Source organism: Solanum verrucosum, unplaced genomic scaffold, assembly GCF_900185275.1.
Source record: "Solanum verrucosum unplaced genomic scaffold, falcon-dt-bn FXZP01000207.1, whole genome shotgun sequence".
Lineage (NCBI taxonomy): Eukaryota > Viridiplantae > Streptophyta > Magnoliopsida > Solanales > Solanaceae > Solanum > Solanum verrucosum.
Window position 1 is genome coordinate 2,676,832 of NW_026019996.1, and position 27,537 is coordinate 2,704,368.

Here is a 27,537-nt window from a genome sequence, read left to right on the forward strand (position 1 = left end):
TGACATAACCAAGAATCATCCAAGTGATCAGGAGTTATCTCAAAGCAGTGATGATAACATTTTATCCATGTTATTCCACAATTAACTCTGATGAACTAACTCTATTTCCTGCAGACATCCCATCCCAGAAATAATTAGCAAGAAATGTTTTGAAACAGTATACATAACGGCATACGAAAGTGGGCAATACATGCAGAGAAAAAACAAGTTCCGTTACTTAAAACCTAAAGCAAGGGAAGTTGATGCATTGTCATCATTATTCTTTCTTACCAAAATAAATACAGACACATTAAATTTACATTGACATGACAGAATTTCCAACTAGCCAACACCAGCAAGGATACGAAATCAGGAACATGCACAAAGCTCACTATCCAAATAACTAGTTTTTGCTCCTAAACAATTGGTAAAAATGCTTGGTAATTTTCCTCCCAAGGCATATTATCGAATTTTATGATCAACTATGATGCCACACAAAGCTCACTATAAAAAACTTAAAAGAAAAGAGAGTAATCCACGATTGTCTCAGTGTCACGTGGTTTACACACTTCAAAGACGACATGCAATGTGGGCTGAAAATACTTTAATTTCAAATAAGCAAAGCCGTAACCAGAAACCCTGGCTTAAATTTCAAACAACAAGGATCTTTCCTAACCTGCTACTCTTTTTTGAAGGAACAACTAGTCCCCTTTTCTCCAGGCTTTTAAACCGATCTCTTGCAAGGGTGCAGCATCCCTGTTCGAAACAGAAAGCAAAATCACTTAAGAGAAAGACCTTGAAAATAGAAACAAATGTGAAAACAACCAACTTGGAGAAATTCGAAATCAGGAAAGCAACCTTCAATTTACGGAGGGAACCAGTAATCTCTTCAGACAATAAGACCTGAGCAGGAGCAGGCTGGAATCTGAAATGATAGGCCATAAATTATTTTGTCAACATCTACAGTTATTGCAGGAATAAAGCAAAAGAGACAAGAAAATGACTCTCATTGCTCAGAATCTGATGTTCTAGAAATATATACAAACCCCACAAGCAAAACAGCAACGAGAGTCATTTTCTTGAATTATAACCCCACAAGCAAAAGAGCCTCAGAACATGCAATCATCATTGTTTCAAACCCCAAGCTGGAAGTTGAAACATTTTTAAGAGCTATAACCATAAAGATCCCTTTAAAATCTGATGTTCTAGAAAGCCATTTTTTCCCAGTTAGCAATTTAATTATTGAAACTTATTTACTTCAAAATGAAACAGCACATACTTGCGCTTTCCCAAGCGTGGCGGACAACATTTTAGTCTTTCTTTTTTAGCAGTTACACGACGTAGATGTCTTTTCTGTTTTTCTCCTTCCTCTCTCTCTATTTCTTGAATTATATCCGGTAAGCTGCAGGCACAAAAACAGATAAGAATCTATAAGAAAGGCAAATTCTATTTAACTAGAATATGATTTGCCTGATATTCTAAGTAATAGCAAACCTATCAATTTCTTTGGAGAGCTGTGCTGCTTTTGTTGATTCAGCTTGTGCTTTCAACTGTTCTTTGCGTCTAGCCCGTCGATTCTTCTCAACTTGTGTCACCATTTTGGGCTTTTGAGGCCTGAATAAAGTTAAAATTAATGATGTATAATTTCATTCAGCGTTAAATGAAGATCTGACGACTTGCTATGCACTCAACACAACATGGATTGCCAAGGAAGCTAAACTTAGAGCACTGCAAATTTTCAGAACACAACTGACATACAAAAAAGAAAATCTTGAACACTGGTGACTCTACAACTGATCATCATTAGGACATTTGGATCATCACCACCAAAGGTAACAGATATAAAGCCGGACGGCAACAACGTCCATATTATCTATCATGCTTACTGGTGACTCAACTCACAATCTAACTCAGCAAGATTAAGGAAGGATCAAACCTCTTCAAATTAGAAATGTGATTTCATATGTAGTTGATTTTAACTTAACATATTTAAGCAACCAAATATTAGTGATATACAATGTACTCGTTCTGCGTCTTTAACCACAAAAAAAAGGCTGTTCCATTTGGGCATATTAGAGTTCACCACAGGGTTCCTAATAAATTAAATAAAAAGGAAAGACTTTTCCAAGAAGAAAGAGTCTTGAGAAACTATGTCCTTTGCTTTAAGCTGTTGAGTTGAAAGCAAATTCTTTTACATGTTATCATAAGCTTTGATAAATCCATTTTTTCACCTAAAAGTCTGATCTTCTGTCACCTGTGAAACCTCTAACCAAATTAAACAAGTGGAACAATATCAGAGTCTAGAGATATACCTGGTGTCTCATATCATGTGCTCAAAGGGTTTCCAAAGTTTTAATTAAGGTCCTCCCCTACTCGGTCATTGACTTAAGATTCTGGGATTGGATGCTCAAATTCTTAAATACCCACAAAAATTGGATCTATCATTTTCTAGTTCCAGGATTCCAGTACCATTTAATCATTGACATTTTAATATACATGATCTCCAGATAAAACTGATGTGAACTTCTGAGTTAGCTACAATTATTGAAAAACATAGAAGTTACAAATGCTGGAAACAAGAACTTCTCCACTAGCTCAAATTCCACCCCACAAAAACTGAATATATTATTTCCTAGTTGCAGTACTGCAGTTATCAAAATAATGTGAACTTCTGCATTAGCTACAAGTGTTGGAAGAAAATAAGAGCTACTCATGCTGGAAATAGAACTTCCCACTGAACACATTATTTCCTAGTTGCAGTACTGCTCAGTAATCAAAATAATGTGAACTTCCGGATTAGCTACAAATGTTGGAAGAAAATAATAGCTACTACTAATGCTGGAAATAAGAGCTTTCCCACTAGCAGAAAAAATAAACACAATGTCACACGAAATAGGGCAAACATGGGTTCAAATAGATAAGGACGAAGGAAGCATGAGGTCTTAGACCATCAGTGATAGCGTTAGATATATCGCCTTTGACTTCATAAACATCCATAGCTTAGATCTTTGTTTTTTTTATGACAAGGGAAACCCGCAGCAGCTACCCTTTGGGTGCGCACAGGGTAAAACCCCCACTCCTATACAATAGCTTGCAAACCACATAGGAGAGGTAACCCGCACTAGGTAAGCCCGGTGTGACGAGCTCGACCCAGAAGGCAAACCCCTTGCTTTCGCTGGCAGGGGTTTCGAACTTGAGACCTCTAACATGGAAGTCTCAAGCCCAAACCACTGGGCCACCCCGAAGCTTTGTGAAAACTATTAAATATGCAAAGCCACATAAATAAAACGAAATTGCATTTCTAGTATAAATCATGATAAGAAATTGAAAATAGAAAGAGCCAATTGTGAGCCACTGTAAAAATGAGGACAAGACAACTCATGTTAGCCTTGTAAAGTTATAGTTAAAAAATTAGGACTTAAAGCTAATTGGGTGTAACCAGTGTCCAGAGATTAAAATGTAACTAAATTATTTTTTTTGAAAAGGTAACTTGTAAAATGTAACTAAATTTACTGTCAGCATAATTTATCATGTAGATTTAACACATTAAACTGTCATCTATTTTATTTCTCTGAAGCCTAAAGCTTAAAGATTGTCAAAGAAGCTCCTATTCACTATTATAAGGGGACTCCACGAATATGAATAGACACAGGTGAATAAATTACATGGTTCAAATTTTGATGGCTGGATTTTCAAGTAATATTATAATTTTAAATGATCCTGAGTACTGAGCAAGCAAAGAATAGAACATGTTTCAATAGCAAAAACTATCAAGACAGACGAGCAATATAGAAGCTTACCTTTTCTCCAGATCTGTGTTTCCGTCTTCCACTTGTTTTTCATTCTCCATGTCACTGCCACTATCCGCTTCAAGGAAATACATCTGAGACAAATGAATCTTCGGTGAATACTTATACAGAGTATAAGAAAACATATCCCATAAGGCATCAACAAGGGCCATGGTCAAAGGTACTAACAAGACTGTAACAGCTTAAACTTACATCTTCTTCATTAACTGCTTCTCCAGGAACAATCAATGGAATAGGCTCCGGCCCCAATTCATTTCGATAAATTTTCTGCATTTCATCTGCAACAGCACAAGCTAATGCATCCTGAATTGAGAAGATACCGAGTGAATTATTAATTGCAGGGACTAGGAACTTGGTAATAACAAAATATGACATACAGACACAAATTACCTGATGACTTTCAGGTGGCGGATTGAATGAGCATCCTGGAGGCTCAACTTCCACGGCAGGTATAACAGAAGTCTTGGGCTTCTGTCACATGCAATGCATATAAAACTGATTACATATACTAATGCAGATTTGTATTTTCCCTTTCCGAAAAGTACACATGCAAAATTGTTCTATGAAAGTCGAAGGTTTACAATTCAACTACTCGAGATTTAGGACCATAAATAAATATACACAGTTACGATAGTGAAGAAATGGATAGAGAAAGAAGAAGACATGGAGGTACAAACAATATGCACCAGGGGTCGTTTTGTTGAGAGACGAGTTATGTGAGGACTGGAATGTAGGGATTGTATCTTAGGGAATAGAGTAATACAAGGATTGTAATGCATGAATTATATTGTAGGATTAAATACGTGTTTTGTTTAATTTTACAAAATGGTTTTGATATATGAAGGTTATTTTGTTCATTTTAGTCGTTTTAATCCTGATTCTATAACATCTTAGTAATGCAACCAAACGAGCTTGTGTCACCAGCCAACCCACCTCATCCGCTGACATAGAAAATTATGAAAAATTTCATTCCACAGCAGCAGGAAAGTACAGAAAAACCAAATCCAAAAATGAAATCCCAATCTAAACATGCATCACATATTTTGGTCAAGATCTTTAGACAGCCCTAGAGCATCAATGATGCTAAAACTAAAAGGAAGGATTTCAAACTGCCAAAATGAGGAATGAGCAAAATGGAAAACAATCCAAGTTTGACTTCTTTTTGGATGCCTGGTATCTTTTTTGATGAAATTTTGTATCCGTTACAGATCATTGTATCTGCATAATCTAATTCGTCAAATGAAGTGGTGAAAATGTGTCTGACTAACGGGAAACTAACTGATCAATCAATCACAAAAGATAGTTAGGGTCAGCTCTAATGGGTCTCTACATCCATTTTGCTTATTTAGGTCCATTACCTTCCACGATAAAGGATCTTTTATATCCATTCTCATGCCTTTCTTTCATTTTTTACTCTCATCTATCGTTTGAGCGGATAAGCATGCAGAGCATGTGCAAGGAAAAGGTCCATCTCAAAGATGCTTAGTGATGTTTTCTTCAAAAGTAAGAGATTCAATTGGCTTAAGACTGATCATTTTTAAGTGGACTTTGAAGCATTTTAAGGCAATAATAGTAGTACTCATAAAGAATGGCAGGCTACATTAATAAAACCTATAGCAAGTATTGCATCACAACTTACAAGGAAAAACTTCAGCTGATTTGAAATATGTTTTTCATGTATAAGGAAACCAAAATTGAAAAGGATGTTCCTGATAAATGGCCCAAAAAGATAAAGAGGAGAAAAGAATTTTAAAATTCATATACGGGAAGGAAAAAACAGTGTACCTTTTTGGTTTTGATGACCAGTTCACCTGCAACAATGCAATGAAGGTTGCATCAGAAAAGTCATTTTACTACAAAAGTGACGAGGAACAAAAAGGCTCTAATTATAAGGACACCTTTATCATCCCAAATGTCAACCATGCCAGAGTCTCCACCAGCCGAATCCTAATAACACAAAATTAAGAAGAAATAAACAATGAGGATCTATTAGGGATGTGCACTCAAATGAAAAGATTTTTCTCCCTATTGAGGGAAGGCCATTGTGGCAAGGAAGAAGCAGCCATAATATCTTGCAATTGGTGAATTGAATATTTAAAATGAATTAGTGAAGAACCTTTTGACCCTGTTGAGCAGTATCTTTAGCTATCTGAACTTTACTTTTCTTCTTGGACTTTTTCCCAGTTGAAGAAGGTACAGGTTCAACAAAGGTATTGCTCTGTAGCATACTATCACATCGAAGTACTTTCTCCCGGTGTTTTTCAATTTTCCGTTTGACAGAAAGATCTGGATTATAGACATAAACTAGTCACTTAATCATTAAAAAGGGATTTGCCAACAAAAAGCGACAGAACAGCAGTAAAGGAACAAGGAAGATGCGCCCATGATGAACATCAACTGCAAAATATTCCAGTGATATAGTACTTAAGGTGATTTGTACTGAAGGGGAATCGTACTGATAGGGAGTACTGTAATTGCATACAATAAGGTAAGAGTTCATCTTCACACTATAAATAGAAAAGGAAGAAGGGAGGGAGGTTCCAAAATTAATCTAACCAACTAAGAAAATAAAGAGACAACTACATAGCATAAGCCCTAATGAACTATTTTCTCTTGTATAAAGTGGGATGTCTTGGACATGCTCCTTTTTAGCCAGGATTAATTTGCTAACTCCCCAAATGGCTCTCTCACTATGGCCAGATTTGTAACAACAATCCCGCCCTCAATAAGAACCTTGTCCTCAAGGTTCAAGTCAAGGACAACATGAGTAGCAAGCTGCCCATCCCACCCCCCACCCCACCCCATTGTCAGCAAAACAAAGTGTTCTTCATGGCCAAAGAAGAATATGTAACCATGTACATGTGCTGCCGCAATGATATGAAGCATGTAAACATTAGACATGCCTAACACAATGGCAGTAGAAACAGAAGCTTGAACTTCAATTGTAGTAAGATAGAAGGAACTAATGTAGGATCTTTAGTCACAAGGCTAATTTGGTTCCTTAACCAACGAAGTTGTAATGTCCATATGTGCAAAATGCATAGGAAAACCAGCCACTTATTTGGGATACAGAGTCTCTCTGTTAGTGAACCAACAAAGTTTTTCAACTGGCAGCATTGACATCCCTATCCCACATGTGGTCCAAGGTGGCAACAAAAATCACAGTAACTAACTCATTAGACATATCGAAAAAACCCATAAGCAGAAACGATAGCAATCCATTAAGAATATCAGCTTCTGCCGTTTATATTCACAACATAGTATCACTACTTCACTACCCACTTGCGGCTGTGTAAGCCAAAAGCATGTTGAAGCAAACCAGTGGCTATATGAGGACAACGAAATGCTGCATAAATATCCCTTTCTGGATTTAAACCGAACACTTTCCGACCAAACACCATGTCAAGCTTATGTCTTTTGCCTTTAGGAAGAAAACTCGGTAGCTTAACCGAGACTGCCAAGGTGTAGATTCAAGTTGGGTCGTGACAATAAAAGCACTGGACATATTGTCGAGACTCACGGGTTTTTGTATTGTATCCCCAACAACTTTAACATGAAGTTGCGAGTTCAAATGAGAGTTCACGATCTCAGCCACCTTGGTGTTACTATCATCATAAGCTAAGTCTAGCACTGATGTGATAGTTGTAGCATCTGACATCTCTGGGTATCAATGAAAGTGGAGTCCAATTGCATGTCCTCTGGCTGCAGTGAGCGCACACGGCAAATAGAAGAGAGCATACGCTTGTTGTTAGCTTGTAGGTCCTTCATCGATTCTTGCAACGCATTCACCGATTCAAGAGGGTGTTGAATTGAGCTTCAAGCATGGTAGAAGGGTAGAGAGGCATGGAATAGGAACAATGAAAGCACCAAGGTAATGGAGGGGAATCGTATTGATAGGGAGAACTGTAATCCCATACAAGAGTTCATTTTCACACTATAGGAATAGAAAAAAAAGGAGGGACGTTCCCGAATTAATCTAAGCTCCCTAAGAAAATAAAGAGACAACTTCATAGCATAGGCCCTAATGAACTATTTCCTCTTGTATATATATACCTCATAATGAAGTGCACATGCTCCTTTTAGCTAGGGTCCCAAAGGTGATTTGCTAACCCCCCAAATGGGTCTTTCACTATGGACAGATTCGTAACATGATTCTAAACTGCCCTCTTCTAGTCCTAAAATATCAGTTACTATCTCCCAAATTCATCAGGCTTCATATTACATCCAATAATTGCATGTGAACAGGAAGCATTGACTGAAAACTAACACCCAAACAATTGTTCCTGAAACTTTTCTGCAAGTGTATAACTGACATGAACTCTCAATCTGCTCTCAAGATTGATATCTACAATTATAACTCTATGGCATACTCAACTATTTTGTCTACATGCCTTAATATACATAATATTATCGAATGAGTCCACCAAAAAAAAGTTCTGGAGGAAATTATGAGAGCACCCAGTTATTTCCCTGAGTACCTAAAAAATACTGCTAAAGAAACAGCCATTTTCACAAGTGGAGCAATCCAGTTATCCAGCCAAAACTAGTTCAGTACAACAGTAAATAGCATACATGGCAATCCATCTAAAGACGATATCAGCAGCTAGAACGCCAGCCTGGTATCAAAATCGACTCTCTTCTTTACCTCGTTATGTACTTGAACAACTGATATTTAATACTCTAGCTATTTCCAAAATACCTCTGGATTTGTCAACGTAAAAGAGAGAATCGCTAGGAACTTGAGCGAGTGAACCGCCGGAAAGAGCATCCTTTGTGGAATTGTCAAGGAAATCTTCAATATCCTCTGTACTTATGTTGGCTCTCCATGCCTTCTTCCCTTTCCTTGAGCTCTTTGCTTTCTTCCCCATCTCTCTACCTTCGCTGCAAAGGCGGCAACGTTAAGCCCTTGCGTTGTGTCCCCAAATAGTTAAGACCCAAAAAGTATGAGTCAATTCCCTAAATGGTAACCCAAGTTTAGGAAATTGCCTTGAAATATCATTTATGTTTCATTTAGGACCAAAATATCACTCAACTATTACTATTTTCCTCCAAATATACTTGACACTTCAAAAGCCTCACTCTCTCCTAATTGGCATGACATGTCATTAAAGCCATTTTTCTAATAATAGGCTTAATAATTTATCAAACTCATTAAACTAAAATAATGATCTTATTATTTTCTAAAAAATAAATAAATAAATAAAAAATAATAATAATAATAATAATATATATATATATATTAGTTTATTAAAAAGAAATTTTCATACTTAATAATCTTTTATCATAATTAAATTTTTTATTTTTTTATGCTGTGAAGAATAGTTTTTTAAAACTTACCATGATGTCATCAATTTTGAATAATTATGAGAAAATATATTCAAAAAATATTGATATATAAATCACTTATGAATGTCAACTTACATCAATGAATCATATATTATATAATGGATCAATAATATTGAAGGTCTATTAACTATTAATAAATAATTAATTGGGTGCTTTGAAATCCATATATACTTACAATATCTTTCTTTGAAAAGAAAATAGAAAGTGAATAATATTTATATTAGAAAATAAAATTTTGATCTTTATTTATCAACATATTAATCTCATATAATATGTATATTTTTGAATTAAAATAGGCAATTCAATTAATTATTACTTGTATTTCATGAATTTGGGATAATATAAGAATATATATTGGTGTTTAATTGTATGAGAAGTTAAAATATAATATAATATAGAATAAAAGAATAAAAATTTAAATTAAAAAAAGTTAAATAATAATTTTCTCTTTCTTACCAACTTTTTTGTCAACCTTACAAATTTATTTGAATATTTTTATGAAAAAAATTGCTTAAATTTTTTGAATAATTTACTTAGGAATTTTAAAAATTACCAGGTAATAATTGCACAAAGAGGTTTTTTCATTGAATTTTGTTTGGTAAAAATATATAAAGGAATTAGATTTTTTTTTTAATAATCTTCATAAATTCTCATGTAATTTATATATTTGTTTTGTGGAGACATAAGTTTGATGAATTAAATAGGTCTATTATTTTTTTAAAAATGATGATTTAATGACATGAAATATCAACTAGTATAGAAGAAGACTTTTGAGGCATTTAGTATTTGTTTTTGGATAAAAAATATGATATTATTCACTTTCTATTTTTTCAAAAAATATAATAAAATGGTACACATGAATTTCAAAGTACTCGATTAATATTATTGTAACCGTTAATTGACCTTTAATATTATTGATTCATTATACAATTTATGATTAATTGATATAAGTTAGCATTCATGAGTGATTTGTATATCAATATTTTTTTTAATGTACGTGTTTATAAATATTCAAAATTGATGATATTATAGTACATTGTAAAAACCTATTCTTCATAACATAAAAAAATAAAAAAGTTTAATTATGATAAAAGATTCTTAAATATGAAAATTTATTCTTAATAAACTAATATTCTTTAAAAAATAAAATACGATCATTATTTTAGTTAAATGAGTTTGATGAATTAAATTAGTCTATTATTTTAAAAAAAATCTTAATGACATGTCATGCCAATTAGGAGAGAGTGAGGCCTTTGAAATGTCAAGTATATTTGGAGGAAAATAGTAATAGTTGAGTGATATTTTAGTCCTAAATGAAACATAAATGATATTTCAAGACAATTCCCTCAACTTGGGTGACCTTTTAGGGAATTGACTCCAAAAAGTATGAAGTTCTGATACTGTATTTTTTTATATACAGAAGGGGTCAGATTTGTCATGTTATTTTCCTTAATTACTATTGTATGTCCTCTCATTTTTACTTGTCATATTTTAATTTGATATATTTCTTTTTAAAATATTAACATAATTATTTGACTGCAGTATTTTTATTAATTGATATTTAGTATTAAGTCTTAAAAAAATATTTAAATTTAAACTACTGAAAAACATGAATGTAAAAGAGAATAATTGAAACCTTTGATCAAAACAATATTTGTAAGTAAGTTTTGTTTATTTTATTATAATAAATTATACTTCTAATTCTGAGTCCTATTAGCTATTTTAAGAATTCAAACCCTAAAAATATCATCAAAGACATATATATTAATAAGGTTGAAATTTTAATCCCCGTTGAACTCTACATTTATTGAGTCAAGCTAAGTTTAATGGTGAGAGGGACATAGTGAGGAGTCCAACCTCGCATCGTGGGGCTCATTTCAAGGTTGAACACCTTTTGTTAAGTCTCTTAAGTTTAGTTTTCATAGAGGTGCGACGCGAGACTTATCTCATGGTCCAACCTAGAGAAATTTTTCCTTTATTTTAGTCCGGATTACTTTGTTTTGCGTTTCAATTCATCATGTGGGTCTTTTCTTGATGATTTAAACCTGAAATCAACGTCATCTTGTCCATTAGCTTACCATATCATATCATCAACAAATACAAGGATATTCACAATATTATACAAAGAACTAAGCTAAAATGCAGACAAAATATGATGTTTGAATGTGTAAATACACTCCAGATCACCATTCCTTATTTAGAGCTTTAGTTCATCCTGGGACAACTCATCATATCCTCTATAGACCCAATATCACATCTATCCTAGCTAGACAAAGCTACTCACAAACTCCGGTTCACTCACACAATTTAATCATGATCTAAAATTTACTCATTCAAGCATATCTTTCAAACTCAAGACTCATCATGCAAACATCACAAATACTAGACCGATTCTTTATCACATATATATGATCAATATTCAGTACATTGTTTTGTATTAACGTTGTCGTTGCCTGGGAACATTGCTTCATGCTTGCAGATTATCAGGTAAACAAGGAACCACGTGCGTGTGGTCGTGTTCAGCTAAAGATAAGTGCACTCCATTTTTTCGAGAGTTGTTGAGTTTATAATCTTCTTTAGCTTTATATTAGTAATGGGTATGTCAGGGCGTTGTCCAACTCATGATAAGTAGATTTTAATCTTAGAAGCTTATAGACATTTATTGTGGGTTTGGTAATAATATGCAGTCTAGTTTGCCTTGTAGAATACTTTAGTTATATTTGAGTTTGTTTCTGTTGTGTTTCTTTAGGTTTTACTTGGCCTTAATGGTATGTGTTTGTTGTTTGAGTTGGTTTTAGTTGGTTCAGTCAATGAAATGCGGCACAAGATGTCACTCTTTCCTCTTTATATTTGGGAGATGACAAATTTGATATCAGAGGAACATCGTGTCCTAGAAAATTTAAAAGTAGTGTTTAGTAGAGTTTTTCTTACGAATATGTTGTGCACCACACTTATAATTAGGAGGCTCTTCATGATTTAGATCTAAGTGTTAAGAGTTGAGTTATCAAAATCGTGAAATAAGGATTCACGATCATCAAACCTACGCAAACCTTGTGGAAAGGTCGATTCTAATTTGAGACGTCATAGCATTTTCAAGGATGGAGTTGCTTATGTCGGGATAAGTATTTTTTTCATGTTTTAAGTTTGTCTCATCAGCATCTGTGTGTGATGAGTTTTTGATAGCTACTAGTGACCTTGTAAGGCAAGTGATTGGTTTTCTAGGCCATTTTGTAGGTGTGGTATAGTTCAGTGTATAGGGGAGGTTCTGTCAGAAATTCAAGAAGTTTCTAGTTGTTCTCGTGCATTCTATTTCACATTCAAGGACAAATATTTGTAAGGAGAAAAAGATGTAACACCCTGGGTGTTTAAGGTCATGTCCCGATTTTTTATTAATAGGTTTTCATCTTAGATATTTGTTGTGGATTTTCATCTAGTTGGCCTTGTATTATACTTCTATTTTATTTGAGTTTGTTTTTGTTACATTTCTTTATGTTTGACTTAGCCTTAGTGACACGTCTTTATTATTTGAATTGGTCTAGGTCAATTCACTCTATCAAGTGGGGCATATGATACTGGTCATGCCTCTCTAAATTTGGGGTGTGACAACAATATCATCTGAAGCTGAAAAATTGAAAATATTATTGCTTTCTTTGTAGGACTCAATTGAAATAGATCTCAAGATACAAGGGTTATTATATAACTCTGGGGAGAGATCCTCTCCTACACTTGAGAAACTTTATGAGAGTTTGTGCTGAGTATAGGAGTGCACTATTCTCTGATGATATGCTAAAACTTAACATGTTTGTGTACTCTCTTAATTAAAGGTGAAGCAGAAGCATAGTTCAAAACATTGTAACGGGATGAAATTGACTATTGTCTGAAACTAGTCTACATATTTATTCATGAGTGGAGTTTAGTTGTCGAATGGCTGCAAGCTCTCAATATTATCTTGTATATCAAACAGCCGAAAGGGGAGATACTATTTGATGCATAAGTAAGGTTTAAATACTATAGACACAATAGGAATATGGGTTGCACGACTCAATTATTCAGGATGCATTCTAGACAACACTTGATCTAGTAAATCAAGAACTAGCGGTAACCACAGCAGGGTAGAAGCTGAACATCATGTCGAAGAAGGATGTCATAAAAGTGATGGATGATATAACCAGACATGCGCATGAACGTAATGCCAAATTCAAAAAGGTAATGAATGAGATAATCGAAAATAGAAGTAAGGTATGTGTATGTCACTTTTGTGAGGATCATTTGATCAGTTGATTAGACAAACTATTGTTGTGTGACAAAGTTAAATGAAACACTTTTTGAGAGGCAATCCGAGATTATAATAGATGAAGACATAAAATATAAAAATATAAAATATGAGTCGTGCCATAATCGAAAATATGGCACTTGGTGGGATACAACCCACCTTACTAACTATTATCTTAAGTGTTTTTGCAAGTTTTAGGTACGGAGCCAACCAAAAAGCATGCATTGGAACAAATAAGTGCCGAATTTTTTATTAAAAAAAAGGTAAATGCATAGAATCTCGCACTGCAAAACCACCAGACCCCATGTTCGTAAGTTGAGGCTTGTACTATGACTGTCTCTGAACTTTTAGTTCAAAGACTTAACAAAAACAAAGGAAACCCGTGATAAAGATTGCAATACGAACTGTCAAGTTCTGTGATGGACCTCACGTCGTACCCCGATGTGGGTTCATGAAATTTTTCACTTAAAAATTCTGGGTCAATCTAACTCGAAACCCCTATTTTAATACACAATTATGATTTTTCTTCATCTTTTACCCTATGGTGCATAAATTCATTTTTTCTCTCAAGAACCTTGTGAAACACACTCAGTTTCATAATCTTTCTCTTCAATCAAACCTACAAGCCTCAAGGTAGGATTTCTAATGCTACTATTAGGATTACTTCGTTGTTTCAAGGTTTGTGTTACGATCCAACCCATCGGATCATGCGAGCACCTACTCTAACACCTAGATAGGAGAAATCTTACCACTTAATTTGAATTAAAATCTACAGAAAATAGATGATTTACTACAAAACTCTAAATACCTTAAAACTTCATAAAAATGTCAAACTTTAAAAACCTTTTTACAACACAGTGAAAACACTTCCCAAGGAGCTAGTCTAAACAGGTACAAGAGCTACTAAAGGAGTGCAATTTAAACAAGAAAATAAGGCACAACATCAATCATAGAAAAGGAGTAGAAGTTATCGGAGATCATTATCTTCACTATGAGACATTATTGAGCTCCTGCAACCAAACTATGCCAAGTGGCACAAGAAAATAAAACACAACATCAATCATAGAAGAGGAGTAGAAGTTGTCAAAGATCATCATCTTCACTATGAGACATTATTGAACTCATGCAACCAGACTATTCCAAGCGGCATAGCAAAAGTAGTATCAATACAAACAAACATATTGATAAGCATCATAAGTCGACCCGAACATACCATATAATATAATATAGATAATCAGAAGAAAAAAAAATATAGAAATTATACCACCCCACTTCTCAATCCACATACTTTTACCCTATCCGAGTAAAAAGCCTTAACTAATGCACCTTGATCCAATGCCTCTTTGTTACACCAACCAAGTGTCAAATCATAGCATAATCCTTCTACCACATTAATATTCACGAATACAAGACCACCATAATGTCAAATCATGGCCTAACCTTCTACCACATTAATATTCACGAATACAAGACCACCATAATGTCAAATCATGGCCTAACCTTCTACCACATTAATATTCACGAATACAAGAGCATCATAACGCCAAATCATAGCCTAACATTCTACCACATTAATATTCACGAATACAAGACCACCATAATGCCTAATCAACCAACCTACTCTTCCCTCTGAATTTCACATGCTAACTCCCTGGACCTTTTTGGAATAGTACATGAAACTGGCATCTTAGACCAACTCATCCATCCAAACTAAACCCAACATCATTTATAAAACCAAGTTCATCATGATAAATAAGAAGCACAATTAGTAACAACTAAAAATTGAGTCCCCATAAACTTAACCCAATAGTTGAAACAATCCTATGTACTGAGTTATTCATAAACAAATAACATACCCCAACAATCACAAGAGATACATATACCAGACTCTCAGTCCTTACCCTAGCTCACAGTAACATGAACCATGTCTCACCTGATCACATACAAGTCATATCTGAGATCAACTCATCTTTCAAGTAATGTGGACCTCTCAAGGATCCAACATGCAACAATTATACGATGAAAAAGAAAATTATGTTCACTCATGGAACCATAAACACATACTTGATCCTATCATGGAACCCAAAATAAATCTAGTAGTATAATGGTGTGTTACCCAACACATCCATAGTTAGTGTACCGGCGTGGTACTCGAACCAACTATATATGAATATATCTATATTAGGCATGATATACGATCAAATTGTTAGTACATATCAAACATGATATTTGAGCCAACCATGGGGATATCTTGTACAAATGTGGTACTTGATCCAGCCATCAAACACATACAATCATGCACAATCACAAATATCATGAACAATAACACTTGAAACAACAAGTCACATAACCAGTTCTGTAACACCCCAAAAATTTCTAAGTTAAGACTTAAAGCATTATTCATTTGAGTATAAGGTTGTGCCGAGTGATTCTTAATTTTTTTTAGGTGTTAAGTTCAATTATTTAGTGTGTGAATGATTTTGGATATGAATTAAGGTCACTAGAATCCCCTAACACAAAGTTGAGTTGAAAGCTTTCTTAACGATTTAGTTTCAATATGAGATTTTACTTGCGTCAATTTAAAATGACCATATATCTTAGCATATAACAAATTAGGTGCACCTTGCCTACCAAATTAAAGATCTTTGTGTCTTGTTTCCAATTCCACCAAGTTTGCCTTATTTCGAGTTTGGAGTAAAAAGTTATTGTCATTTTACTAGAGACTACCGTATTAGAGTTTTCTTACGTTGGTAGTATTAGTGTGATTATTCTATCAATGGTTATAAAAATGGAGGAAGGATAAATAAATTTTTAATTAGGTGAGAGTAGTTAGTTAGTTCCTGATAGTAATGCGTGAAATTTCTATTGATAGAGATGACAAAAGGATGAGGAATTCTTAGAAGGATTGGTTAGTAGGAATCCATGGATTGTCTATAGTAATAGGATTGAATGTGGTGTTGTTACATGTGGATGCATACATGATGCATTAGATGTTTCTTGACTAGGACTCAAAGTTTTGTTGAATTTAGTCGTAAGGAGTAGTATTCATGGGATAAGATTTCCCATAGAGGCATAACACCTGAATATTGTGGTTTAGATTAGTATAAACATCTCATGTTTAACACCTTTTGAATTATAGATTAGGCCTGATCACAGTAAGATAAAGCGATTGACTTGGACATTTGTAAGAGTAGTCATACACTCTAATGAGAGTTGGGAATTGCAGCTAATGAAGTGTAGTAATTAGAAAGGAGAGCATAGTTAAGTAGTGTTTCTAAGCTTAAAGCCTACTAGTCATATATATCACTCAAGGCATAGTAGTCATATTTTTACTTCGTGTCTACCCTTGTTTTACGTCATGGCCTGTAATCTTGAAATCTTATGTGAGTTTCGTGTCAAGCGTGCTCGAGTCCAGTTTCAAAACTCTTAGTGTGAATCAATTCCACCTATGTTAGTAGGCAAGTGCAGAAGTCAGAAAGATAGTAAGAGTAACTCTTTTTCAATCTTAGTCCAGCCTTCATTCGAAGACGAATGATCCCAAGGGGGAGATATTATAACACTCCAAAAAATTCTAAGTTAAGACTTGAAGAATTATTTATTTGAGTATAAGGTCGTACCAAGTGATTCTTAATTGTTCTTAGGTGTTTAGGTCAATTGTTTAGAGTGTGAATGATTTTGTATATGAATTAAGGTCACTAGAATTCTGTAACACAAAGTTGAGTTGAAAACTTTCTAACTGATTGAGTTTCAATATGAGATTTTACTTAGATACCAAATTAGAGGTCTTAAGTTGCCTTATTTCGAGTTCGGAGTAAAAAGTTATGGTCATTTTACCAGAGACTATCATATTAGAGTTTTTTGAGTCTGTGAACGACGGATCCAACCTATGGGTCGTAGGTTGAATGACGACCCATATTGTCAAGTTGTCGGATAAGTATCGGGAGTCAAATTTTGAGACCCTATTCCTACATATCCATTCCACAAGTCATAAGAACTACTACGGGCCATCATTTGGTCCCGTAAATGGACTTTTGAGCCTTAAAAAATCAATATAAATTTCATGGATGGGATCTACGCTCCGTAGATCAAACCGCGAACCATTGATAGTCCCGTGGATAGTTTTTGTCGACTTTTTAAAAAGGGTTGTTTAGTCTATTCCCACCCCTTTTAAGACTAAACCACAACCCTTTTCACCTAATTAAGGGTTTAAACAGTGTTAAAATATTATTTTAAATTTTTAACACTTCAAAGACTTAGAGCAAGGATTCAAGAGGAGAAAAACTAGTATTTTCAATTCAAATTTCATCGATTTTGCCAAGAACTTTGTTCTTTCCAAGTATGTAAGACTATCATTGTGTTGAACTAGTTCGTTCTCACACCCTACGTCTACTTTCAAATCAGTAAACAAGTAATCTAGGGTTTTATCCTTAGATTTGAGTATTCTTGAGATGAGTTGATTTTGAGTTCTTAAGTTCCTGATTCTTTCTGAAATTATATTCCTAATTATTGAATTGTTATATATTATGCATTGAGTATTATTCAGATAGTATGAGATGAGCATTTTACACTTTTAATGATTTACTTCTGGCTTAAGCCTTTAAATGCTTGAGTCAGTCTTCCGCTAAGTAGTTAGTTAGGCCAAGTGTTCGCTTGTGGACCAACAATGATTCTCGAGTGTCAGCTACGTCTAGGGTGTAGGCTCGGGGAGTGACAAGTTCATTGCATGAGTTTATCAACATGTTGTCATTACATATGCTTCCATATAGTTTCCCCGTTATGCATACACAAGCGATACAACATGCAGTAAACATGTCTATATATATCTATTGGATCATACAAACCATCCTAACCCGGAATTTCAAGGCTAAACAAGAACGAAAGGACCACCCTTAGCCATCATCTTGTCTCCCACCTTAACAACAATCTAAAACCATCTAGACTCTGTGTCAGAAGGCCTATGGATAAAATCTACGAGCATCTACAAATATAATGTAGTAAAAACGGGTCTTAACTACTCAGTTTAAGGAAACCTAGCCTACCTAGGTGCTAAGCATCAATTAATAAACATTTCCCATGAACTTCTAACTCCACGGAAGTAGCCTATGATGAACAAGAACCAAAATTTCTTAGGTTTTCACCTTCCTTATGTGGTAATTCTTCCCCCTTATTTTTCCCTTTCCCCGAGTGCCTTTGGAGGATTTTTGGAACAACCCTCGTCTATTTTCTCCATTTAAAAGTGAGAGAAAACTAAAAGACGATGCATTAATTAGGTTGCATAATTTTCATCAACCCGCTATAGAGCCTACTAGACCGCTATAGAAGCGTTGTGATCATAGCATGAAACCTCCCACTATGGCAGGCTAACATCAGCTTGGGCCAAAATCGTTGTGTGCTCAAATTTTAAAAATTTGTGTACCTCACTTCTGGACTTTTGGGATACCACATGAGATGCCCTTTAGTAACAATGGGTCGGATTATTACATCTTATTTAGATAATTAAACCCTCCCATTTTACCCTAATTCTTCAAATTTATTTGAAATTAGCATTAGGCATATCTTTTTTATCATATATTGATGGATTTTTGGTATAACTTTATTGGTTATTGAAGAATAAACTTGCATATGCCTAGAAAATATAAAATTAGGATAAGCCTTAGGGCTTAACTTCTGAAATTATTTCATTATCTTGACGGGTTAATAAATACTACTTCAATATTGTTGAAACTGATTACTAGTGATCACTTGAAATTAGTTAGGAAGGTTTGAGTACCTAACTAACTATACAATTAGTACCATTTCAGCATATTAAGTTTGGGGTGACCTTTGCTTTTTTTAATCATCTAAACTGAACTCTGACAAGTCTTATAGTGTACATTTTTAGGTAATGGGCTCACAACAAGACAAAGGTAAGGAGAAAGTTGGGCCCTCAAGAAGGAATCCGAAAAGGAAATGCTCTACATCCTATCCCACATTCACATGATTTACGAAGACCCTCACAAAAAATTGATATTTGTTATATTGATGGAGAGGAAAGTAGAAAAAGGAGGACTCCAACATGGAGCAAGAATGGACCAGGGAGTCATGATTTTGTCTCTTTTTTATTTTTATTTTTGTTTTGAATTATTTTGAACATTGTGAACAATGCAATGATTTAAGTGTGGGATGGAAGGAAATATTACATGTTTTCTTGTATTGCATTTTCATATATGTCATATAATTTATTCCTTTCTCATTTCCTTGTATATTCTTCGGTATCGAGTTATATTATTTTGTTCTGTTATCATGATGATGTTGGTATTCTAATATATTTTGTTAAGCCTTGTGGTGTCATATTTCTGGGCTAGATATTTTGGGCTGAGTTGTTGTATTTGCATATTTTGATAAGTTGTTAGTTATATTGTTGTATTATCTTATGTTCTTATTGATTTATTTTTATTTGGATTCCTCGACTTTTGTTTTGAGTACTTTTCATAAGGGTAATCTTTTTGAACCGACTATATTTTATTTTTAGTATTTTTGAATTAGTTTAGTTTTTTTAAAAGAAACTTTAGAACAATGAACTCCATCAGTAGCAGTAAGGTACTCTAAATAATGAATTTTCTTGACTTGATGAGAATTTACTCTTCAGAAAAGCATAAAAAGATAGAAACACATATTATTTGTTTGGTACAAAGATTAATAACGCAGGAATTAGAAATACAAGGATTAATAATGCAAGGATTAGTAGTGCAGGGATTGGTAATGCAAGGTGCAACATTTATTTTTATCGAGTGTCTGGTTCATTGTTTATCACTTTATATTGTGTTTGGATTAAAACTCTATAAAAAGCTTCTTTTCAATTATACCCTTAAATTATTATGTAATTGGGTCAAGGTAGATAATTACTGGACAATATTATTTTTCTATGGCCTTAGTTCTAACTAACTAGTCCTAGGAGAAGAACAATTTTATTGTCATGTTTGCTATTTTTTCAGTTGATTTATTTGAGGATAAATAATTGTCATCTTAACAAATTGATCACTTACAAAATATCAATTTTCAATTTTAAAAAGATAAACATCTACTTTTAAACCGAAAAGATGGTAAATAATAGTAAAATTGAATAAATCATCTACATTTACACATAAAAATTGTAAGTTGTAGTTTTAGTATACATGTTATTTTATAATTTATTCAATTAAGATCACAAACGTCATGTGGTGATATATATGCCTTTTTAATTAGTAAATATTAGATAACTCACATTTCAAATATTGTATTGATTTGTTAGATTTATTTAGTAACAACCAACATTTTCTAAATAATTTGTAAGCTAATTTATTTGAATAAATTTACTAGTACAAATATAAAATATAAAATCAAGAAAATAAACAAAATAATTAAAATGATTTGAGGGATATTTTTGTCTTTACATAGACTTATCCCATGGTATTAAATTTTATGTATTACAGTACCTCCAAATGGAAGGTATTAGTAATGCATCCTCTAATACCATGTAGGATGTATAACTAATCCATGGATTAATTATACATATGCCCAAATTCCTACAAACATAGTACTAAATAATACCATACATAATACATGGACTATCTCTTCTAAATAATTTGTAGAGATAAAGTTTTAGGTAACTAAGTTTGAAACTATTAATGTGTTATGTGTGCAGTGTGCATTCGTTCATATTGAAACATCTAGAACTTGTCATGTGTGTGAATGTGAATTCGGTGTTTGAACTTGTTGGATATGATCAAGGCATTTCTTGCTTAAACCTACATTTGCTTACTATGTTGTGATACCTACCTACACATTTTCTCTAGCCAACTCTTTTGAGCCTATAAGTCTATTTCTTTAGATAACCATACTATGTAGCCTAATTTCTTTACTTTCGATTAGCCTCAGATATTGATCCAAAAGTCCTTATGCACTTCGAATTGAAAGACTTAGAGAAGAAAAGGGAAATAGTAAAGAAATAGGTGAATAAACATATAGAAATAAAGTTATGTGGTAAAGAGGAGATAGAAAATAGTGCTCAAGTTATGAAAATACATATGCTTGGTGGGAACAAATGATGAGATTAGAAAGAGAATTTTCTCCTTTTGACTTGCTATATGAGCACAATAATTTCTCCCTCATATTCAATATAAATGATTTGTCAAGTGTGACACCCCAAACATGTTGAAAATCATTAATTAAAAGATAATCTATTAATATTATTCTTTTATTTTTATTCGACTTTTTCTTAAAAGTAGAAATATTAATTGAAATTTAAAATTAGTTGAAAACTTCATTAAAATAAAGATGAACTCTAGAAAAAATAAGGGAAAATACATAAAATCTCCCCTGAACTTGGCAGCGAAACTTAGTTTAGTACTTTAACTTTACGGGTAATTATTTACCCCCCTTATCTCTTTTCAAGTGAATTTAAATGCACCCAAACAGTTGACGTGGCAAGTCAAAAAAATTATGCGCGTAAATAACAAAAATTAAAGAGAAAAATAATAAATGGGCCCCATTTTTTTCTTTTTAGCCAATAATCTTTTTTTCCTTCATCTTCCTCACACCCCACCATCCCTCTCGCACTCAACCACCATCCCCACCTCTTTGATTTCTCCTTCTTCGAAACCCCCATTTCGACCCTATTTCTCCTCTTAGAAACCTCACCCTCTTTCTTTCTCTTCGGATCTGCCGCCTCAACCACCATTGCATCACCCTTTTCTTCTTCTTCTTCGTTGAACTTTCCATCTTCTTTCTCTTTCTTTGGAATGCCCTCACCCCACCTCCATTTCCTTTTGATCCGTAAAAGTGTGATGAATAGGAAAAAAATAGAAAAGCCAACAAATGTTCTTGCTTCAAAATTATTGTTTATGGTAGTGTTTGAATGTGATAAACTTGAAGCTCCTTTTAATGAAAAATCTATAATTTCTTCATTTCAAATTAAATTTTCAGTCATCATTTATTGTCTTAATAATGTGTCTTAAAAATTGAATGTGTTTTTGTGAGAATGATTTTGACATTTTGGATCGATCTTTCAATTGTGAACGAATTTGTTCAATTGCAATCGTGACTGAGTTGAGGAACATGGATCTCATTTTTTGAAATTTTTTGCTTTCTAAAGTTGCGAATAAATAAAAAGAAACAAAAAAATGAAATAATGTTCTATATGGTGCTGATGTGGCAATGATGTGGCGCTGACATATCAATGACATGGCACGTGTGGAATGCACTTGCCATTGTGAGACTGGTATTATAATTTTAGGGTGATATTAAATTCACTTGAAAAGAGATTAGGGGAGTAAATAATTACCCGTAAAGTTAAAGTGTTAGATTAAATTTTGCTGCCAAGTTCAGAGAGGATTTTATGTATTTTCTCAAAAAATAATTACTATATTCTTAAACTTTCAAAAATCCAGTCATTTGGACCATACATATATCGTCAGCAACTTATTTATAATATTGAACTATAGAGAATAATTCATTTTTTAATAAGGGATAAGGGTTTGAAAAATATCTCAACTTTGGTCGAATTTGCTGTTGCGATACTAAACTTTCATAAGGACCTATTACCTCCCTAGGCTATTTAATACCATATTTTTTAGCCCCTGAACTATTTAATAGTGTATTTTAAAGGTATATATGTGCCCACATGGACACACTACTATTTATAATTTTGCATTATTTTTTATGTCCACGTGGACAAATATATATGTTTAAAATACGGTATTAAATAGTCTAGGGAGGTAATAGGTCCTCATAAAAATTTAGTATCGCAACAGCAAATCTGACCAAAGTTGGGATATTTTTCAGACCCTTATCCCTTTTAATAATGATGTGGGAAAACAAACTCTCACCAACCAATAGGGTTTAGGGTTTAGGGTTTACCAATCAAATTATTAATTTTTTTTTACTTATATAGTAGATAAATGAAGTTAATGATGTGGTTTTTTTTTGGGAAAAAGGTCTTAAATATATTTGAACTTCGACCGAAATTGTTGTAACAATACCAAACTTTGGGCAGGACCTTTTACCCCATGTACTATTTAATAGTGTATTTTAAAGGTATACTAGTATTCGTGCCCACGCGTTGCGCGGTTAGTTTATAATGTAATTATAAACACTAATTTAATGACAATATCAAAATTCGACCTACTATAAAATGATATTATAAAATTTACATTGGAGATTGTTAGCATTTAACACCTTAACGTGTTAAAATAGAATAGTTATGAAAATAAATCAATATATACGTTTAGTTCATTGTCTCAATTTGATGACCATAATTTTTAGTATTATTTAACTTATTTATTTTTAAAATGATTCAAAGTCATAAATAACTCTCACAGTTTTTATTATATTCTTGTTAGCATAATAAAGATATAAGAAAATTTAATCGTTATATTAAAATAAAATGTAATTAAAAAAGTCCCACTATTATGATAATGTCAAGCATAAAACTAAGAAGTTTTAATCACTTGAATGTCAAATTGTGGACATGCAATTCAAAATTTTAAATTATATCTTTTAGTTTTTCTAAAAATTATATATCAATTATATGATATTTTAGTATCATATTTTACCAAAAAAAAAATATGTGGACTTTGTTGCTCAAATTTTAAGCCATCTAACCACTATCATAGTGATAAATAAGACTGTCCAAATAATCAAGGGTGAAGAATGAGAAAGTAATGAAATGCAAGTTTTTTTAAAAAAAATAATCAAAAACTAATAAAAATAATTACCTAAAGTATGAAGATATCTCCATTTTTGAACCATCTCAAGTCTTTCATCATCCTTGTCACTATTCATATTGATTTTATTATTGCAATATGAATAGTGATACATGTAAAAAAACGAAGAATAAATAATAGTATATTTTAGAGAATTACTAAATGTAGCCTTCATCTGCTAGTCTTCCCAGTGCCACAATTATATATATCTCCTTCTATGTATCTTGTTCATCTGTTGCACTCTATGAATAGTGTTTTTCATATTGCTTTAACCTAATATTCAAAGAAAATAAGAACATTAAAATTATAGGATTTATTTATTTTTTGCTCCAATATTTCGAAAGAAATAAGAAAATGAAAAAGCGAAGTAGACTATGAATCACTAAAAACAAAACTCAGTAGAAGTAAAATTATAAAATAATCAAAAAGAGTCATACATATGACAAATACTTGCCTCCATCTCTTTCATATAAATTATGAAGAATACTTACCTATGACTTTTCTCTCGTTCATCATTTGATTGTATATTACATAAGAAATGAAGTTGGTTAACGTTAATGATTGACAGTGAAGAAAAAGTTATGGGAAGTGGGAGTACTTCTTTTGTGGGTTGTAAGTTTTATTCTTTTCTTTGATAATTTTTAAATTGAAAATAAAAAACCGTTTTTGAATAAATTTAGGAATCTGCAAATGTGGGAGTGAAGTTGATTAGAGTATCCTTTATTATAGGAATTCAAAAGGTAATTTAACCGTGAGTTGTTATTTTTTTTATATTTGTAAATTGCATTTTTTTTTCTTCAGATTTTCAATTAATTTTGATAATTATATATTCTATTTTTTGTGTTGTTGTTGTGGTTTTTTATGTTTGAAATTTATAATATTAAATTAATTTGGTAATTACAAATTTTATAATTGGTTTTGGTTATTTAATATTTATTCGTTTTTTTTTCTTTTCTATTTTTCTTTTTCTTTTATGTTTTTTTTTAATTAAAAAAAGTGCTTATCCCATAAATAAATTTTTCATTTGAAATGTATTTAAAGTCTGATATAATATATTGGGCAGTTTAAATCTGTCGATTTAAATTTAAATAGCAATTAGTAAATATATTTATTCTTAAAAGAAAGTACATGACATATTTTAGTTGGTTACTATTTTTTATATATTGAAAGGAAATATATATAAACAATAGAAGTTTTTATAATAAAACCTTACTTAAAAGTTTTTTAACACTTCAAGGAAGAACATGGCAACATAAATTTTTTAACATTTTTTGTTTATATTATAGAAATGTTTATATTCGTATAATATTTTATTTACAATTCATGTTAATTTAAGGTAAGTTCAGATTATTTTTTTATATCACTTAAATAATGCTTTAAAGTTATATAATGTTAATTTCTATTTTTTTTTAAAAATATGTCACGTTAATTTAGAAAACTGCTTCAAAATTTCTAATTTAATTTTCAAATTGTAATGTATTATTTAAATTAACTACAGCTAATTAATTTTAATTGTATAGAAATTCGAGAATTTATGTGATGCTAATAGATGTCACTTCTTACTACTCCTATTATATACAGATTGAAAATATATATAAAGGGAATTTTCAAAGTAAAGTAAAAATGTATAATTACGCATAGGCAAATCTATTTGAATCTTTTTTTTTACGCAGATTTTTTTTCTTCTAAAATTAGATTTTTAATATTTTTGAATTGAAAATTTTATTATATGATATTTAAAAAATAATTATGATTTTAACATTTGTTAATACTTTTAAAATATTAAATATGTTTTTTTTGTTTTATGTTTTCATTTTTTATTTTATTTTTATTTTAATCAGTAGTGATGACAATTAATATATTTTAATCAGCAGTGATGGCAAATTTTTAAAAAGACTACCGACTCCACAATTTTTTAAGGGATAATTGTACATAATAGCAAACTATTGATTCAAATCAAATGCTATAAATATACTTTGATTTAATTGTACCCTATAGCAAACTATTGCTATTTTCGCCACTCTCCCTGGTGGAATCTCGCTCGCCACTCTCGTTTGGTGGCAGTCTCGCTCGCCTCTCTCGCTTTTATACAAACACAAATGTATAAAATGTGTTTGTGTTTGTATAAAGCGAGAGGAAATTGTATATATACATATATTTTCGTTCCCCTCTCTCCCCTCTCCCAAATCTTGCTCGCCACCCTCGCCTCTCTCGCTTATACAAACATAAACGAAATGTATAAATTGCGCTTCTGTTTGTATAAAGCGAGAGAAAATTGTATATACATATGCAAATATATATATCTTCGTCCAATACACTTATAATTATACAATACAAATATTTCCCTGTCCAGTTTTCTTTTGCCTTTCTCTCTTTCTCGTTTAATGCATACACATATTATACAATTGATCTTTTGTATACAACTGTTTTCTTTTGTATATGTATAGCGAATTATACAACTGCTTTCTTTGTTTATGTATAGCGAATTATACAACTGTTTTTTTTGTATATGTATAGCGAATTATACATATATATGTTTGCTATGGAGCGCAATTATGCAAACTTTGTTAAAACATACAAATATGAATTTTGTGTTTGCTATATGTGAAAGTTGCTCATTTTTTAATTGCCATCATACGTTTTTTTTTTTTTTTGGAATTTCAAATACAATTTTGATTTTTAATTTTTAAAAAGACTATTGATTCCACAAATTTTTAACTGCCATCATACGTGTCACGCCCCGAGCCTACACCCTGGGCTAGATTGACATTCGAAGACCATTGCTGGTCTCAAGCGAACCCTTGGCCTGACTTACTTAACTCAGCGGAAGATTTAAACATAAGAAAATATAACTCATGCATAACTTGAGAAATAATAGTTTAGCCAAAATGCAACTCAGTCTTTAAATAACATCTGAATGATAATGTAAGGACAACTGAATTATTAACTGTCTATGAAAGCCTCTAAACAACTGAGATGGATGTTGGGACAAACCCCACAACATCCTAATGAACTAAACTAGAAATCGAATAAAAGAGTCCTCCGAAATGCAAGGAGGCTCACCACTGACTCTGAGTGCTCAACTGGATCAACAAGGCGCTGGATGCTGATCCTGGTTACCTGCGTCTGCATCATAAGACGATGCAGGCCAACTGGCATCAGTACATTGAATGTACGAGTATGCGAGTTGGAATGCTAAACAACAACTTAAGCTTGAAAAGAGTAAGAAGGAATACTTACCTTGGCTCTGTACAACTCATGAATAACTGAACTCGATATAAAGCAATAAGACACATGCAATATATATATATAAAGCTTGTAAAACAGTGTAAACAACTTAGTTTGTTAAAGATAAAGCAATAACAAACTCAACTTTACATATATATATAAAAGTAATATAACTTTTGTG

The 27,537-nt window shown here is 32.5% G+C and overlaps 1 protein-coding gene across 1 annotated transcript; it reads right to left on the reverse strand.

Annotated features, from left to right (window-relative positions):
* Positions 1-630: 630 nt before the first annotated feature.
* On the reverse strand, positions 631-8,720 carry LOC125819322 (ribosome biogenesis protein NOP53-like). The gene is made up of 11 exons (XM_049498777.1): positions 8,488-8,720; positions 5,905-6,074; positions 5,687-5,735; positions 5,574-5,599; positions 4,179-4,259; positions 3,981-4,091; positions 3,780-3,862; positions 1,474-1,593; positions 1,259-1,381; positions 838-904; positions 631-735 (listed from the first exon to the last, which is right to left on the reverse strand). The coding sequence occupies exons 1-11, from the start codon at positions 8,654-8,656 to the stop codon at positions 631-633; spliced, it is 1,104 nt and encodes a 367-aa protein (XP_049354734.1). The 5' UTR covers positions 8,657-8,720.
* Positions 8,721-27,537: the final 18,817 nt, after the last annotated feature.